The sequence below is a fragment of the Protopterus annectens genome, chromosome 13.part0, assembly GCF_019279795.1.
Source record: "Protopterus annectens isolate FY-2018-M chromosome 13.part0, PAN1.0, whole genome shotgun sequence".
Classification (NCBI taxonomy): Eukaryota; Metazoa; Chordata; order Ceratodontiformes; family Protopteridae; genus Protopterus; species Protopterus annectens.
In genome coordinates this window covers 170,087,738-170,104,927 of record NC_056747.1, presented here as the reverse complement: position 1 = coordinate 170,104,927, position 17,190 = coordinate 170,087,738, and the positions used below count along the sequence as shown (strand labels likewise).

Here is a 17,190-nt window from a genome sequence, read left to right as displayed (position 1 = left end):
CCAAATGCTTAAAGTGGAGGAGGATCTTATCTCCTTTATTACTGGCAGTCAGGCCACAACTTCTGAAAGGAAAAGACACCCTTTTCCTGAAATACAGACAGAACAAGATTCTGAGGAATCTGATTATTCAGACTTTGAAGAGGAACAGCAGCCTCTGACTGCTTATGAGGATTCAGATGCAGAGGAATCCATTCCCCACCAGAAGACTTGTCCTTTGGGGAAACCCTTCACACCCTCAGGGAACATTTCCACTGGGAATCCCAGGAATTCCCTCAGTCTAAGAAAAGACTAAGAGAGTTTCTAGATCTCTCCCAGCACAGACCCTTGGCCATCCCTCCTATCTTAAAGGTGGTGGATGATGTTTTCATTGTATCCAGCTTAGCCCCTGATGCCCTCCCACCTGCTCCCAGTAAACCTGACAGGTATTGCAGAGTACCGGATTCTCATAAATACCTGTACAGAAATCCTGTTGCAGACCCGAAGGTCATTACACAGGGACCTAAAGCAGCTAAGGCTAGTGCTGCTAAGAATCCTATTCCTTCTGACAAGGATTTCAGAGCTCTGGACAGATGGGGTAAAAAAGTATACACCTCTGCAGCATTTGCTGTCCGAGCACTCAACTGTCTGTTCCATATGTTAAAATATCAACAACACCACTTTGGAACTATTAAAGCAAAAAATGTCAGCCTTTCCTAACTGTGCCAAGTCGAAAGAGTTAGCAGATTTACTGCATTCTACTTGTCAAGTGGCTAAATACTCATTGCACTGTGGATATGACACCCTAGAAGCCTCAAGTAGGACAACAGTGTCAGGATCCGTCATTGGGAGACATGCCTGGTTGAAGGAACAACTCTTCCTGATCATGTCCGGTCTAAATTGATGCACCCTTGGATAAGGACCGCTTGGTTGGAGTAAAAGCAGAAGAGGTGCTTAAAAAGATGGAAGACAAAGCAAAATCTATGCAAACAGTAAAAGATTTCTTTCGTATACAACCTCCTAGGTTCAGCAGGAATTTTCCCTCTAAGCACTGGTCCTTTCCTGCACCTAGCAGACGAGGGCAAAGTAAGCCCCGCAGGGACAGACCACCCAGGCCCCTATCCCAGGGACAGCAGAGAACCAAACAGTGGATCACCTCCTCCCCAAAGGCAGAGTTCTAAGTCATTCCTCTATGGCAAAAACTGTCAATGACTCTCTCTCCCCACTCTGTCCTCCTTTCACTCACCAAAAGCTAGGAGGAAGGCTGTCCCTCTGCAAAGAAAATTGGCTTTCTGTTACAAAGGACCATTGGGTCTTCAAGATAATTTTTTCAGGGATACAAATTCTCTTTTAATGAACTGTCAATTCCAAGAGGGTACCCAGACTTACCTCCAAATCAGTGGGCAGAGGCATTAAGACAAGTCCAAACTGTCAAATCCCAAGGGGCAGTAGTACCTGTCCCCTCAGATCAAACAGGCAAAGGCTTTTATTCCAGGCTATTCCTTGTTTCCAGAAAAGAGAGCATTTGCCACCCCATCCTGGATCTATCCATTCTGAACACCTCCCTGGTGGTCCCCAAATTCAAAATGCTAACTTTGCAGCAGCTGCTGCCTATGCTGACAAAGAATGCCTGGTTAGTGACCCTAGACCTAAAAGATGCCTACCTCCAAATCCCCATAAGGGAATCCTGCAGGAAATTCCTGCACTTCAGAGCAGACTCACAACACTTTTAAGTTCTCTGCGCTACTATTTGGCTTATCTACTGCTCCCAGGGTATTCACCAAATGCTTAGCCCCGGCCATAGCATTTTGCAAACAGAGAAATATACAGATTTACCCTTATCTGGATGACTGCCTCATTCAGGCAGAGTGCAGAGAAAGCTGCTCCAGGATCTCTTGTGTCAAAAACCCTCTTAGCCTCCTTAGGGTTCATCATCAACGAGAAGAAATTAACCTCCTTAGGGATCACCATCAACGAGAAGAAATTAAAGCAAACACCCTCCAGGAAGATAATTTTCGTGGGAGCACTGCTGGAGACAGCATCCCAAATGGCCTTCCTATACCCAAAAAAGCAGAGCTTCCTGCCTCTCTACTTTACACAGCTGGCTCCCAGAAGTCACCTCACTGCGAGAAGTTCCTGCGAGCCTTAGGGCACATGGCATCTTACATCCTTCTAATTCTTCTGGCCAGGCTTCATATGAGAAAACTTCAGTGGTATCTAAAGAACCTTTGGTGTCAGCACTCTCAGCCTCTAAAGACCTCTTTCCCTCTGATCCCCTGTATAAAGGCTGAGTTTCTCTGGTGGACAGGGGCCTGTGCCAAGAACAAGGGTCTTCCCTTCATATTCCACCCAACTGGGCAGACAGTCACCACCGACGCCTCAGACATTGCTTGAGGCACTAACCTAGCAGGCAGGTGCAGCCAAGGTCTTTGGGATGCCCAGCACCTTCCCTCACACATCAACCAAAAGGAAATAATGGCGGTACAAAAGGCTCTGACATCCTTCAAACCCCATTTCAGGCAAGGGGTTCTCCTTATCAAAACAGACACCACCACAGTAATGTGATACATAAACAGGGAGGGATCCAATCTTACCCTCTGTGCAGGCTAGCCATGAACCTCTGGCTGACTGCCTCCTCCTTGGGATTGCACCTAATAGCCCAATACCTCCCAGGGATCAACAACACCATGGCAGACCACTTAAGCAGAAACTTACGGGACCCCCACAAATGGCAGCTCCACAGAAAGATTTTTTTCAAGTCACTCAGCAGTGGGGAACTCCAGAGGTGGATCTCTTTGCTTCGCACCTCAACCACCAGCTGAAAGAATTCTGTGCCAGGGAGTATCACCACCTAGCGTGGAAGATGGATGCCTTGACCTTCCCCCAGAACTCCCTTTTTGTGTACGCTTTACCTCCACTGCCTCATATTCCCAAGGTACTGATCAAAATAAGGGAGGAGAGACCAAAGGCCATCCTCATTTGTCCAGATTGGCCCAGACAGCATTGGTATCCCTTACTATGCAGCCTGAAATTACAGCCTCCCAGGGAGCTTCCCCTGATCTCAGACCTCTTGACTTAAGGTGGGGGGGATGCGGCACCCAGACGTTCAGACTCTCAAGCTGTCAGCTTGGCTAATACTCTAAAGGGAAACAGGGGACCCCTGTTAAGCAAACAGGTCCTAGACATTATCACAGAGGTCAGAAAATCTTATGCAAGGAAATGGAAAAGATTCTGCTCCTGGAGCCAGTCCGGGGGTGGGGGGGGGGGCAATTCCTCACAACCTTCCTACCTCTTATCCTGGACTACCTAGTGGAGTTACTCAATAGTGGCCTCTCCTTCTCTTCTATTAAAATCCACGCCTCAGCCATTTCAGCTCATTTCGATACAGATCAGCCCCTGTTCTCGCATCCTTTGATTAAACAGTTCCTCAGAGGGGCTTCTAATATCAGACCTCCCAGAAGGCCACCTCTCGCCAGCCTGCAACCTGAATTACATTTTGGAAAAACTAACATTACTACCCTTTGAGCCTGACTCTGGTATTCGGGATGGCCAAGGGCTACCACAGCAGGGATAACCCCACAGGTGATGATTGCAACAGTGAATACACTAGAACATCTACATTTATGGTAAGTATACACAACTGTACTTTTTCTTGGTGCTGCAGTTTTCCTGCTTTAAAGGTTGCTTTTGCACATTTATCAAGACCAGATGACATGACATTCTTATATCATTTGAAAAAGTTTCGACTACTTGCAGTTGTGCTTTCAGTTCCTCATCTGATGAGCTATACAGTTTTAAATCATTGACAAAGAGAAGATGAGAGGTCTTTACACACTGTTTTCTAGGCGCCAAATTATAGCCATGACCTAATCTGTTAAGTAGACAGCTTAAAAGGTTAAGGGCAAGACAGAGTAGCAGTGGGGTGACAGGGAGTCAGCCTGAAATGTCCCCCTTTGAATTTTATCCCTGGAATAATAATTAGTCCTTTATCATGGCTTAATTGCAAAGTGGTCTGCCACTGTTTCATGGTCACTGTAATGTAACTGATCAGTGTAATGTGTATCTTATTCATTTTTAAGCACTCTTTTTATCAATGAGTGTGGGATACTATCAAATTCTTTTTTTGTAGTCAATCCATGCCATATTTAGTCTTCCCCTTTTCACAGTTCTCTATTATGACTTTATTTAGCAACATATGATCCTTTGTTCCGTATGACTTTCTTTTATTACCCTTTTGTTTTATTGTCATGATTGAATTTTCTTCTAAATGACTATAAACTCTGCCAGCATCAATTCCAATGTACAGTTTGTGTCATCGGTAGGCAAGTTATTAGTCTATAATTTTTAGGATAACTTACAGGTTCATTCTTAAGTAGGAGCATTGTTTTTCCTGTTAACCAGGTTGGTGTCTGTCTGGGGTCCGCATGTAAATAGTTCTTACTCATGGCTAAATCTTCATGCAAAGATGTTAATACCTTTAGCCAGAAGTTAGGTACTGTAACTTTATCTTAATCTCTCTGGGCGTTACTTCATCCCATTTCATATCCTGTACCTTTGAACTTCTTATTCTTTCTTTTAACACTACTATCCATTTAGCATCTTTGTTACATTCCACAGGATCTTCATAGATATTTCTCCAAAATGTATCTATTTCTTCTTTTTTGGGTGGTCTTTCAATTCCTTTTACCTCGTTTCCTAATTCTCTTTGGAACTTTTTAGGGTTATCAATAAATTGCTTATTTTGTACTTTTCCTTTATATTGTGTGTTTTCCAAGTTTTTCTGCCTGTGCTGAGATTTTTAGTTGATTATTTGCAGTAGTGCAAGATAGATCCTGATCCGTTATAGTACTGTGCACTGCTTTTATCATGCAATCTTTTCTGAGTATTTTTGTTGATCTGTTCCCTCTTCTAACAGTGACACTTGTTACCTTCCTTACTTTTTTTTTTTTTTTTTTTTTTTTTTTTTTTTACTTTTTATCTTGTTTACTTTCTGTATGGGTAGGGGAAGGACCAGGGAACTGTGACATTAGCGCATGGGTGTTTTTTAGGACAGTCATAGTGATGTCAGTTTGGTGAGGTAATTGGCCAGAAAACTACCTTGCCTTTGACATCAGTGAATTGGAGACCGCAGCAAGCTTTTCAAGGGCGGGATAAAAGTTTTTTGAAAATGAGACCACCACAGTACAGTAAGGTACAATTCTAGTGGAGAGAAACAGTCATTTTAAATGCTGTATTCTTGTTTTTTCATAGCAGGGACTGTAAATAGGGAGAAAAAAAGAGAGAAGTTGAGCATGTAATAATAGAATCCCATTGCCCTTTAAGGTTTGTATTCGCTCAACAGGAATAACATGTAGGCCCTTCATACTGAGGGGGTGAGTAGGTTGTCCAGTTAGAGTAGGAGCATTATTTTTGGTTATGAGAAGGTACTATAAGGAGTTTAAAATTTCTTGAAAGATTGTTTACTTGATCTAAGCAGAATTTTATGATTACCATACATGGTGTCCTGAAGATTCCCAACATCAAACATCATGTACAGTGTATGAAGAAACTAGGGGGTGCCCCAGAGTAGAGCTTTTGTAGGCCTTCACAGAGTTAGTTATTTGAGGCAGAGGTGGCATTTAGTGTTTTACCACTTGCAGATCTAATTTTGAAAAAAAATTATGAAACAGTTTAGTGAACCTTGTCCAAAACTAAACCTACCTAGCTGTGAGATTAGCAGGTTGAGTTTTACAGAATTGAAAGCTCTCTTCATGTCTGTGAATATATTACCTGTTGCAGAGCATTTGGTACAGTTATATGAAGTTTAAGTGATAAATCTTCTAGACACACCAGTTTGGAGCAGGCAGCCTTAACAGAACTAATCCTTATACAATGCTGACTCAGTCACATTGTCACTGTCCTGTACGCTACTAATATCTCCCCTCCCCTCCTACATAATTTTTATAACTTAATTCATTATATCGCTAGAACTTTTACAAATCTATGCAATACTAAAAAATCCATTCCTACAAAATCTTATAACTAGCGTCATTACGAATGTTGAACTGCTTATATACCTGTCTTTGTTGAAATGTAAGAACACTGAAGTACTTTATAACGTTTTCCCATCTGCATTTTTAATCCATTTACTTCTTGTGAGACTTGACAGCTGACCAAGTGTACAGACATACAATTGTTGATGTAAACATTTTACTGTATATACCTGTTTTGTAATTGTTTTGTGCATGAGAAATATAACTCTTGTTTTTCTTAGAACTGTCTGAAAGTCATTTGTTAATATAAATGTACTGCAATGAAGCTCTTCTCCTCAAGCCTCTGCTGAAAATGGGCTCAGCCCAGTCAGGCTTTTCTGGTCAACAAAGACAAATACGTACGTTTATTTTGTGACAGAAGAGAGAGTAATAATAGGCTCCCTATTGCAATGCCTGGAACTGAAGTGCTAACAAACTGAAAATGTAGGACAAGTGCGGATTTTGAACATCACTCTTCTCCTTTAAACTTTTGCAGGGGAGGTAAGCCCCCCTGCACCCCCCACACCCCTCAAACTTATCTATACCAACTCATAGATTTATACTTTAGATAAAGAAATGGCATTTTTGACTTAGTATATTTAAGTCCGATCTTTCAGCCATTCAGTGCCCATATTTTGGGGCTCACTCTAGTGGATCCCGACATTTCAGATGTTTATGCAAGTAATAACCTGACATTCTTTCTTGAAACCCTGCCATTTCGTATGGAGTAAGCTGTAGTTATCAGCAAATTCCACATTATGATAGCAAAAGAAGGCTTTTTAAAGCTTTTCAAGATCAGGAAGACCAAAGATGAATGGAAAGTTAGTAGATGACTCTGGTGTGGGGGTTTAGGTACAGGTTTGCTAACTGCGTGTTTAAAAACAAGAGAGTGAGGTAAATGAGGCATTGTGTAACATAGGAAGTATAGGTAAGAGACTTGGTGAAATTAGTTGCTAGGTTAAAGAGTGAAGGATGGAGACAGTTCAAGTTAAGGTGGTCTCTGATATTCTTTGGAGGAAGTAACATTTTAAATAGATTGATGTATTTCACTTATTTTTTTCTGCTAGAGTCTCTGTGGAATTGAAACAAAAGCCCCTTCACCTTTTATCAAGAGGTGTTCTCATTTTACATCTGTCCTTTGTCTGTTTTGACATATCTGTAGGTCTTGCATTCACGAGTCTACAAGAGTGCAGCATTTTCACACATGGTTGCCTCCTCCTTTCATCCAAGTGCTGCATTTGTGCTTCATCCTTGATGTTCTTCGTCTTCCCTTGCTGCAGTCCTGACAATTGGGTATAGTCCGCGTCCCAGTCGGGGGAATACAGAGAGGTATAGGCTGCTCGCGTCATGGCGCCTTTAGACACGCGCGTCAATTCAGGGTACTAATGCGCATGACCAACGCCATTTCCTCAGTCTTTTGCCGCATGGTCCGATGCAGAAGCAATTTTGTGCAGGTTGGCGTTCTGAGATTTTAGTTTCAGACCGAATACAGAGTTGGCGAACATTTTGGTTTTTCTTGCCTCAGTATTTAACCGGATGTCAGAAAAAGTGAATAACTGTATTTCTTGTGGGAAGCAGATACCGCATAGGGATTATCATACATTGTGTATACCTTGTTTAGGGCCTGAGCACGACGTTGTTGGTTGCCGCTCTTGTGCTAGATTTAACAAGCGCACTATTAAGAGGAGGCTTGATTGTGCTAGGTTAGTGTTTGGGAAGCGATGCTCCGACGCCTGCTTCATCTAAGAAGCGCAAGGACAAAACAGTGAAGTCTAGGGGTGAGGAACCGGCAGTCCCGGACGCCGGTCCTTTAGAAGGCTCAGGGGAGCCAGAGGTTTTGCCAGGAGTCTCTATGGAGTCTCAGGCAGATACTTTACTGTTACAGGATGTGCCCTCTCAGGAGGTAGGCCAGGCTGAGGGTGCTTCTCAGGTAACTGTTCTTCCCTCTCTTCCCAAGGTAGTTAGGGCCTCTCCTTCTGTTGCCAAAGCTTCTTTTAGAGGAAGGCCAAGTTCAGCTTCTGTAGGGGCTTCTCCTAGCATTTGCTCTGTGCCTAAGAAACATATGCTTAAAATGGCAGAAGATTTGATTGCTTTGATTAGAGGTTCTATGCCCCCACCTGATAAGAGGCCTAGGGTGGAACAGGAGTTTGATAGTTTTGAACAGTGTTCACAGGCTTCAGAGTCTTCTGTGGAAGACTTGCAAGAGTTTCCTACTTATTCTGATTCTGATGTGGATGATTCCACTCCTTCAGCTTCTCCTCCTGAGGATTTCTCATTTTCAGAGACTCTTCACTCCATGAGGGAGCACTTTAAATGGGAAGGCCAAGATTACTCTGACTCCAGAAAAAGGCTTAGGGAATTCTTGTTTTTGCCCCAGCATAGGCCCTTAGCTATTCCTCCTGTGTTGAATGTGGTGGAGGATGTTTTGCAGAGGCTTCTCTGAACCCTGATTCCTTGCCTCCTGCTCCTGTTAAGCCTGATAGGTATTATAGGGTGCCCAAGCTCATAAGTATTTGTTTAAGAGTCCCAGGGCGGACCCAGAAACTGTTTCTCAGGGGCCTAAAGGTGTTAAAGCTTCTGTGGTTAAAAATCCTGTACCCTCTGATAAAGAGGCAAGGGCTTTGGATAGGTGGGGTAAGAAAGTATATACTTCTTCCACTCTAGCCATGAGGGCGTTGAATTGTCAATTTCATATGCTGAAATATCAGAATTATCTCCTTTCACAATTGAAATCTAAGGTGGATGCTTTGGCGGAAGGTATTGAGTGTAAAGAATTGCTGGATTTGGTTCATGTGTCTGAACAAGTGGGTAAGCATTCTTTGCAGTGTGGTTTTGATGCTGTTCAGGCCTCCTCGAGGGTGGCTGCTACTAGTTCTGTTCTTCGCAGACATGCATGGTTGAAGGATCAGAATTTAGCTGAGCATGTTAAGACCAGGATTTTGGATGCTCCTTTACAGTCTGATGTGTTGTTTGGACCGCCTGTGGAAGCAGTTTTAAAGAAAATGGAGGACAAAGCTAAGTCTATGCAGACTGTTAAAGATTTTTGCAGGTGCAGCCTCCAAGTTTAGTAGAAATTGGCCTGCTAAGGGGTGGACATATCCTGCTTATGGTTCCCAGTCTAGGGGTAGGTCTGCCTAGATCAGACAGTTCACCTGCTCAGACTTCTGGTGAGGCCAGGGCTCAGTCCTTTCGCCAGCAGAACCAATGACCTGCCTTTTCAGCTGCCAGTGGACTCTCGTCTGGCAGCTCCTTTGGGAGGAAGATTGTCTCTTTTCAAAGAAAATTGGGATTTAATCACTCAAGACAGATGGGTGCTGGATATCATTCATCACGGGTACAGATTTTATTTCCACACAATGCCTCCTTTCAAAGGCATGCCAGATGTTCCTCCTCCACAAAGAAAAGAGGCTCACAAGCAAGTTTCTCAGTTACTCCAGATAGGGGCTATTCAGCCAGTCCCTGTGTCAGAAAGGGGCTCCGGATTTTATTCTCGCCTGTTCCTAGTACCAAAGAAGGGGAACACGTGGAGACCAATTTTGGATTTATCTATCCTCAACACTTATCTGGACATTCCCAAGTTCAAGATGTTGACGTTACAGCAACTGTTACCTCTGCTGGGCAAGGATCACTGGATGGTAACTTTGGATCTCAAGGAAGCTTACCTTCATGTGCCCATAAGGCTAAGTTGCAGAAAGTATCTGTTTCGGTTTGAACTGGAGATTTTCATTATCAGTTCTCTGCATTGCCCTTTGGCTTATCTACTGCCCAGAGTATTCACAAAGGTTCTGGCTCCAGTGATAGCTTACTTCAGGCTTCAAGGCATTCAAATTTATCCTTACTTGGACGACTGCCTGATTCTGGCTCAAGAAAAGGAACACCTTCTACAGCATCTGGAATATGTCATAGCAGTGCTAAGATGCCTAGGGTATTCTGTGAACGAAATAAAGTCCAGTCTAGTACCCTCTCAAGACATGTGCTTTCTGGGTGTGAGACTGAATACAGCAGCCCAGATGGCCTTTTAACCCCGGACAAACAAAAGAGTCTGTCACTTTACTTCCATCAACTATCTCATCAGTCCGTGCTGACTGCAAGGACAGTCCTTCCAGCATTAGGGTTCATGGCATCTTGTATTCTGGTGCTTCCCAATGCCAAACTGCATATGAGGAAGCTGCAATGGTATCTCAAAAATGTATGGACACAGCACTGCCAAGATTTGGACACTGTCATTCAAATAATACCTTGCCTTCAAAAGGAATTCTTGTGGTGGGCTCAGGAATGTCACCTAAACAAGGGACTCTCTGTGACGCGGCCAGAGGCGAGTCAGATTTTAACGACAGATGCCTCGGACACTGCTTGGGGAGCTCATCTAAATGGAAAGTGGATACAAGACAAGTGGCCTGCCAGACTACAGCATCTACATATCAACATGAAGGAGATGTTAGCAGTCCAGTTTGCATTGATGGCGTTCAAGGAGTTACTTCTTCCAGGGCAGGTGTTGATTCTGACAGACAACACAACTGTCATGTGGTACATCAACAAGCAAGGGGGAACACATTCTTATCCTCTATGCAGGCAAGCAATGATTTTATGGGAGACTGCGTTAAGCCTGCAACTGACTCTTCAGGCAAGGTTTCTGCCAGGAGCACAGAACTCCCTAGCAGATGTATTAAGCAGACAAATCATGGATCCCCACGAGTGGAAACTGGATCTTCATGTATTTCAGAAATTGACAGTGTCATGGGGAACTCCAGACATAGATCTGTTCGCTTCTCCACTAAACCACCAGCTGCCAAAGTATTGCACAAAGGGGTTTCATCACACAGCTTGGAAAGTGGATGCTCTGTCTTTCAGTTGGAAAACCTTCATGTCTATGCCTTTCCACCTCTACCTCTTCTTCCAAAGGTATTACTAAAGGTCAGACAGGACAGGCCAAGGATGATTTTGATAGCTCCAGATTGGCCTCGGCAACACTGGTACCCACTTCTAAGGAGTCTTGTAAAGAAGCCTCCATGGCCTTTACCTCTGATTCCTCATCTGTTATCTCAGAAGGACGGTCATCTGCTCAATGTCAAGCTTCAATCTCTTCATCTCACAGCTTGGCATATTCTGTGTTGAAGCATGGTAGGTCTCAGCTTCCTCAACAAGTTTTAAATGTGATTATGGAAGCTAGAAGGCCTAGTACTAGGAGAGTGTAAAATGGAAGAGATTTTTATTTTGGAGTACAGCAAAGAATTTGGAGATTTCAGAGCCTAATTTGAGTGTGGCTCTTCAATATCTTACTGAATTATTGGACAAAGGTTTGTCTTTCTCTTCCATAAAGATTCATGCTGCAGCAATTTCAGCTCACTATGATTGTGACCCACCTTTGTTTTCGCATCCTTTGTTCAAGCAGTTTCTTAGAGGGGCAAAGAATATAAGACCCCCGAGCTCCTACTCCTGCTTGGGATCTCAATTTTGTGTTGGAAAAACTTACTCTACAACCTTTTGAGCCTGCAGCTACTGCTGAATTGAAATATTTGTCATGGAAGACTGCTTTTCTGTTGGCTATTACTTCTGCAAGAAGGGTGTCTGAGTTGCAGGCCCTTATGGCAGTAGAGCCCTTTTGATTTTCCATAAGGACAGGGTATCATTACGCACTAATCCTTCCTTTATGCCTAAGGTGGTTTCTAGTGTGGCTTTAAACCAAACTATTCATTTGCCTACTTTTTGCAGATCCTCAAAATAAAGGGGAAAAGATTTTGCACACTTTAGATGTACACAGGCAATTGCGTTATTATTTGAGCAGGACTAAAGATTTTAGGCAGTCTCAGCAGTTACTTGTTTCTTTTGCTTTAAGTTCACAGGGCAAGCCTGTGTCAAAACAAACTATTTCTAGGTGGATTGGCTTTTGCATTGCATTTTGTTATTCCCATCATGGCAAAGAGGTTCCAGCTGGGATTAGGCCTCATTCCACTAGGGCTACTGCCACTTCAACAGCATTTCTAAGGGGTGGCAACTAAGGATATTCTGGAAGGAGCTACTTGGAGTTCAGTGCATACTTTCTCTAGGCATTATCACCTGCCTATATACTCTAAGACTAGAGCTGGTTTTGCCACAGCTGTTTTACAAGGCATGTTGTCAGCTCCTGCTACTTTATAATTTGCCAGCCTCCCTTACCTCTGCTTTGGGATTCTGACTGCAGCAAGGGAAGACGAAGAACATAGTACAGTTTTGTCTCTACCATAAATGTAGATGGCCGAGGATTCCCTGGCTGCAGTCCAATTCACCGCACCTCCTTCCCCTCTGTGGTTCAGGGTGGTTGTGTAGGTGAGTTTACATGCTGTATATATTACTGTATATATTGTACATGTTTTTTGGTGCAGGTTGTTTTTGGGACTTGTCTTTTTGGGTCTTCTGACATCTGGGGCAAGAAAAGACTGAGGAAATGACGTCGGTCATGCGCATTAGTACAGTCTACCATGACCGCTCTGGTATTCGGGCCGACTGGGACGCGGACTATACCCAATTGTCAGGACTGCAGCAAGGGAATCCTCGAACATCTACATTTATGGTAGGTACAAAACTGTACTTTTTGTTTGTTCGTCTTTTCTTCCTTGTGCCATCATCTGACTGGTGTGTACCTTCATTATAACACCATGTATAGTTATAAGGGTTACAGTGCAAGTATAAGTTATCTAGCTGTTCTTCCATACCCTGTGTTACCATTTTAGTATTTTAAAGAATGTCTCAAGTGTCTTGCTTTTTCTTCTGAATGACCCTTCTACCTGTGTTGTTTTGGCTTTGGTTTAGTTACAGGTCACTTTTTACTCTAAGCATTGCTCACTGATGTGAACCTCACTTTACATAATATCTTTTGCCAAAATTGTGCACATTTTGTAGAGACTACATTGCTTATTACTGGATGGGTGCTTGTTGGATTCTTAGTTTGTGTTTATTCTGACATAAGTCCTTCTGTCCTGCATGGGATGCTGGCACACTGCCTTCCTCCTTTCTATGTGGGATGTTGTCAAGCTGCCTTCTTTCCTTCTGCATGGAATGTTGGGATGCTGGTGCTCATCCCGCCTTGAATGGGATGCTGGCAGACTAGGTACTCTAACAGTTGTGTAGTGCAGATTTTGTTGCATGTGGCCCAACACTTGTCTCTTGTCTGTTGCTGGAGTTCATTGTCACATGTGACTTACAAATGAGAATATCACTGCATGTATCCACCATTCCCTTGTTAATGTATGACACGCTGTCTCAGCGTACTATATTCAGGCTTCTTGGGCCATACCAACACTCCTGTGTCAGGTTAATGATGATTTTATGATGACATGTTCCTGAACTGTGGATGGCATTTCTTACAGTATTTTTGTGGTATGTTTTACCTTTTTGTGGGACATTGTGTTTGTATGACCATTTATTTATTTATTTTTTAAAGATATCAGTGAAGTTAGTGAACCCAAAGATTGCACAGTAATGCTTTTGATAAGTGAGTGATTAGCTTATTTCCAGTAATCTTTTAATATATTTAAACATCTGTCATGAATGCTTTCCGAGTTTAATAAAAAATTAGAAAACACTCTCAAGTGGTTGTAGGGCATTGAAATTTGCTGGAAAAGGAGAGCAGTTACCTTAAATTGGTATGAAAAATTAGGGATATGAGCAGAATTTTTCTCTCGACCCCATCCTCAATGCGGTTAGGGTATGATAACTGGTGCACTTTGAAGTGAAAGTCTGACTTAAAATGTGTTGCTACTGTTCCATCATTTAGCTCTTGTTTGTAGTTTGAATACTTGAGTGCAGAAGCTGTTATTGTGGGAAGATGATTTATTTTATGAAATCCCAGCACATTTTTTTACTGTGATGATGGGCTTCTGTTTGTTGCTATGATTTTTTTTCTCACTGCCTTTAACAGGTCATTAGCCACATGCTTACTTGAATGAGTGTAGTACCTCTTCAGCCCTGTAATTGGATCAGTCTTAATAGTAACTGACAACACTTTATATTGGCAAATAAAATCCTTTAGCATGTCTCATTTGGCAGCGATATTCTTTTCTGATGAACGAAGTGTAATTGTAAAATCACGTTGTAGCAAAATGGCATACTGGTTTGCTAGTTTTCAAGTTACTATGGTAATATGACACAGTGGATTAATTTTCTTGCTGTCCGTACCTGCTGATTTAGCCATTGCAGCTCGTCACAGTGACGGCTTTAAGTGCTAGATGGATCATAAGACAGTGGCAGTTCAGACTTAACGTTTTGCATGTTGGATTTTGAGACTGATAATTTTCTTTTTTTTCTGCCCTTTAACTTTGTCGAAGGTTAGATTTTAAAGGATGGGAGAAAGTGGTTCAAAGTGTAGCAGCAAAAATAATATTGCAGCACGTTCTAAGTGGTCATTCTGTAGCCATACGAATTACAAATGGAACAAAAGTTTTTTTGTGAATAATGAATACCTGACATTTAAGGTGTTGACTGCTCTTAGGCAGCACCAAGATAAGGCATCGGTCAGGACCAACTTGGAGTACCCAGCTCGTTTTTTGAGTGCTAACTCTTTTTTTGCTTCCATGGCAGCCTCTTTGAAGGAGCATTCTCGGAGTGTCCCCTCGGGACCTAATGGCATCTCTGCTTCTCCTAAAAGTGGCGGCATGACCATCCAGCAACACAGAGCTGCTCAACTGACTTTAAGCACTGCTGCTGATGCAAACATGGCTGGGTAAGCAATAGTTTTTCAGTGTACTTTGGTTACTTTATCATAGATGATCTCATTTTGCAAGAACAATTCTGTTGGGCTGGTTCCTGAGAATGTCCACTGGATTTCAAGAGCTTTACTGTGATCCACCAGAATTATTTAATTTTTCATTTTGCAGTTAAGGCAGCTTGACTGAATAAAAAAATGTCCTGGTATGATGCAACTGCCAGCATTTGACTACTAGGCTGTGTCTGTCTTGGCTTGTGGAGGTCTTTTGACAATAAGTATTTTGTTTCTTTTGATGTTTTTTACTCCCAGTAAGTTTTTGATAGTTCCACAATACTCATTTATGAGGATATCCTGGTTACGCCAGTAAAAATAAGAGCAGTTTTAGGGCGTATATGTTCAAGTTGTAACAGTTGATACACCTACAAATATACCCATTACAGGTAGACTGACAGTCTGTTCAGATAGGGATGCTACAAAACTGTTGCATTAGAAAATGTGCTTGACAGGGAGTGAATGTATACCTCTTAACCTCATTCTGCAAGAAATCTGGACTGAGCCAAAAAACATGGGTGACAAAGGGCCAGAAATAGGGACAAATTTTAGATATTGCTTATATGAACTTAAATAGTTGCTAGAATGACATGTTTTGCATTGTTATGTATTATATAAATGATATGAAATCTGAAAGTCCAATGTTTGTCATTATTTAATGACTTCAGTAATTTGACAGCAAATCACAAATTCTATGAGGAACAGACCAAAAATATAAGACAAAAATCTGGAGAGTTGAGAGGAATGAGCGAGTGCATTGTCATGTAGTGGGTATGTGCAGATTATGTTCTACAGTTTATTTAAAGTAACCACTTCAAAGCAAATTAAAGTGACACACATTTCTGTAAGTACAAAAGTTGGCTGAATGATTTGGGTACGATGTCCTCAATTCCATTTGTGAAGTATTAATGATAATGTTGATGAATTTAACAATAAAACAAGTTTTGTAGCTTTAATCAGTTGCAGTTTTGTCAAGCTGGGTAAGTGAGGTTAGATAAATTGTCATATCACTCTCACTTTTACCCCACCCCCTCCGCAGTCGTCCCTCTGTAGCCAAACTCTCCTCAAACCTTTGAATTAGTGTGGATTTTCACAAACTGGTGTTTCTTTCTGTAATTGTTTTGACTTTAATAATCATAATAAATATTGTTCTAGTAGTTCTCTACAGGTTTACCTTATAGCTGTTTTTGGATATTCAGACATTTTTTGTTATATTCTTTAAAATAAGAGCTCCAGATTCTGCCCCGGTGTTATGATCTACAAAAGCCATTTTTGTGATCTAGGTGTGGTTGGCACAGTCAGAATGGTATTTTGCAATATTTAAGTTTGAGGCAGACAGCTGAAAAACTGGTGTGTTGCCATTCATTAAACCAGATTCCTGTTTGATAGGGTTAAGAATGAACCTAGAGTTTGTGTTTTTTATGGTGAAGGAAGGGCATGGCATACCGCAGAAGTGTGGATGATGTGAGCTTCCTCTTCATCCAAGGAGGAAGGGTATAGCATACCGCAAAGTGTGGCTGCTGTGAGCCTCTTCTTCATCCAAGGAAACAACTTTTTTTTAAAGGAGTTTTGCTGAATGTTTTTGACATAATACAGAATCTTGTTATTAAAGTCATTTTATATTTTTAAGATGTGTGATCATGGATGTTAAAAAGTATAAAAGTGTTTTAAGTGTTTCTGCATTTCTAAATGCTGAGTACATTTTGCTGTTGAATTGTGCAAATGATAATGCTGAGCAGGTAAATCAGCTTAGTTGTTGGTAATAATCAATAACAAATTGAAACCAAATGAACAGAATTCCTTTCTTGGTAGCCTTTATTTTCCTGTATTTAGATTTTGTCTTTCTTCTAACAGTACCATGATAGCCTCCAGGGTTTCTTGTTGAAATACGAGAATTGTAAGCTAAACATTTAAACGGATACCCTTGGAGCTCTTTCTTTTATATAAAAAAAGTAATTTTGTGTTGATCTTCCAAACCTGATAATGAGCAGAGCAGGGTTACTTGTTTTTATTAACCCTGCGTCTGATGCTACTTTAATAGACAAAAGAAATGGAGCAGATGCTCAGCACAAGGAAGTAAATATTGGAGACTGACTAAGCAATGAAAGCACTTTGTTGTATGTGATTATTTTTCCTACATGTCAGGATTCTGCCATTGTCTTCTAGCTGCCTTTGGTTTTCCCATTTCTCTCTGGTTCTGGTCTTTGTCGTCGTAATGTGCGACCTCTGCAGCGAGGCTCCGATTTCAGTTAATACCGTCTGCCCATAGTGATAGAACAGGTACTGGCAAGTGCCATTCTGCAGGCCTCGTGTGCAGACTGCACAGTTGCACTTGCACTTTGTTAACTTGGTTGTTCCTACTGGCTGATGCTAACTTAAGGTAGAGACCCAGGGTCAAAAGTTACAAAGATTTTACAACAAACAGCTGCACTTTGGTGCAGTTAACAATGCAGGTCTACACCGAGTGTT

The 17,190-nt window shown here is 41.9% G+C and overlaps 1 protein-coding gene across 1 annotated transcript in view; it reads left to right on the top strand.

The window, feature by feature from the left end:
* Positions 1-17,190, top strand: part of ARHGEF18 (Rho/Rac guanine nucleotide exchange factor 18) — a 2,448,098-nt gene that overhangs the window by 1,243,685 nt on the left and 1,187,223 nt on the right. The window contains exon 13 of the mRNA XM_044090748.1: positions 14,544-14,685. Within this exon, the coding sequence (XP_043946683.1) occupies positions 14,544-14,685 (142 nt within the window). The remainder of the gene's footprint in view (positions 1-14,543; positions 14,686-17,190) is intronic.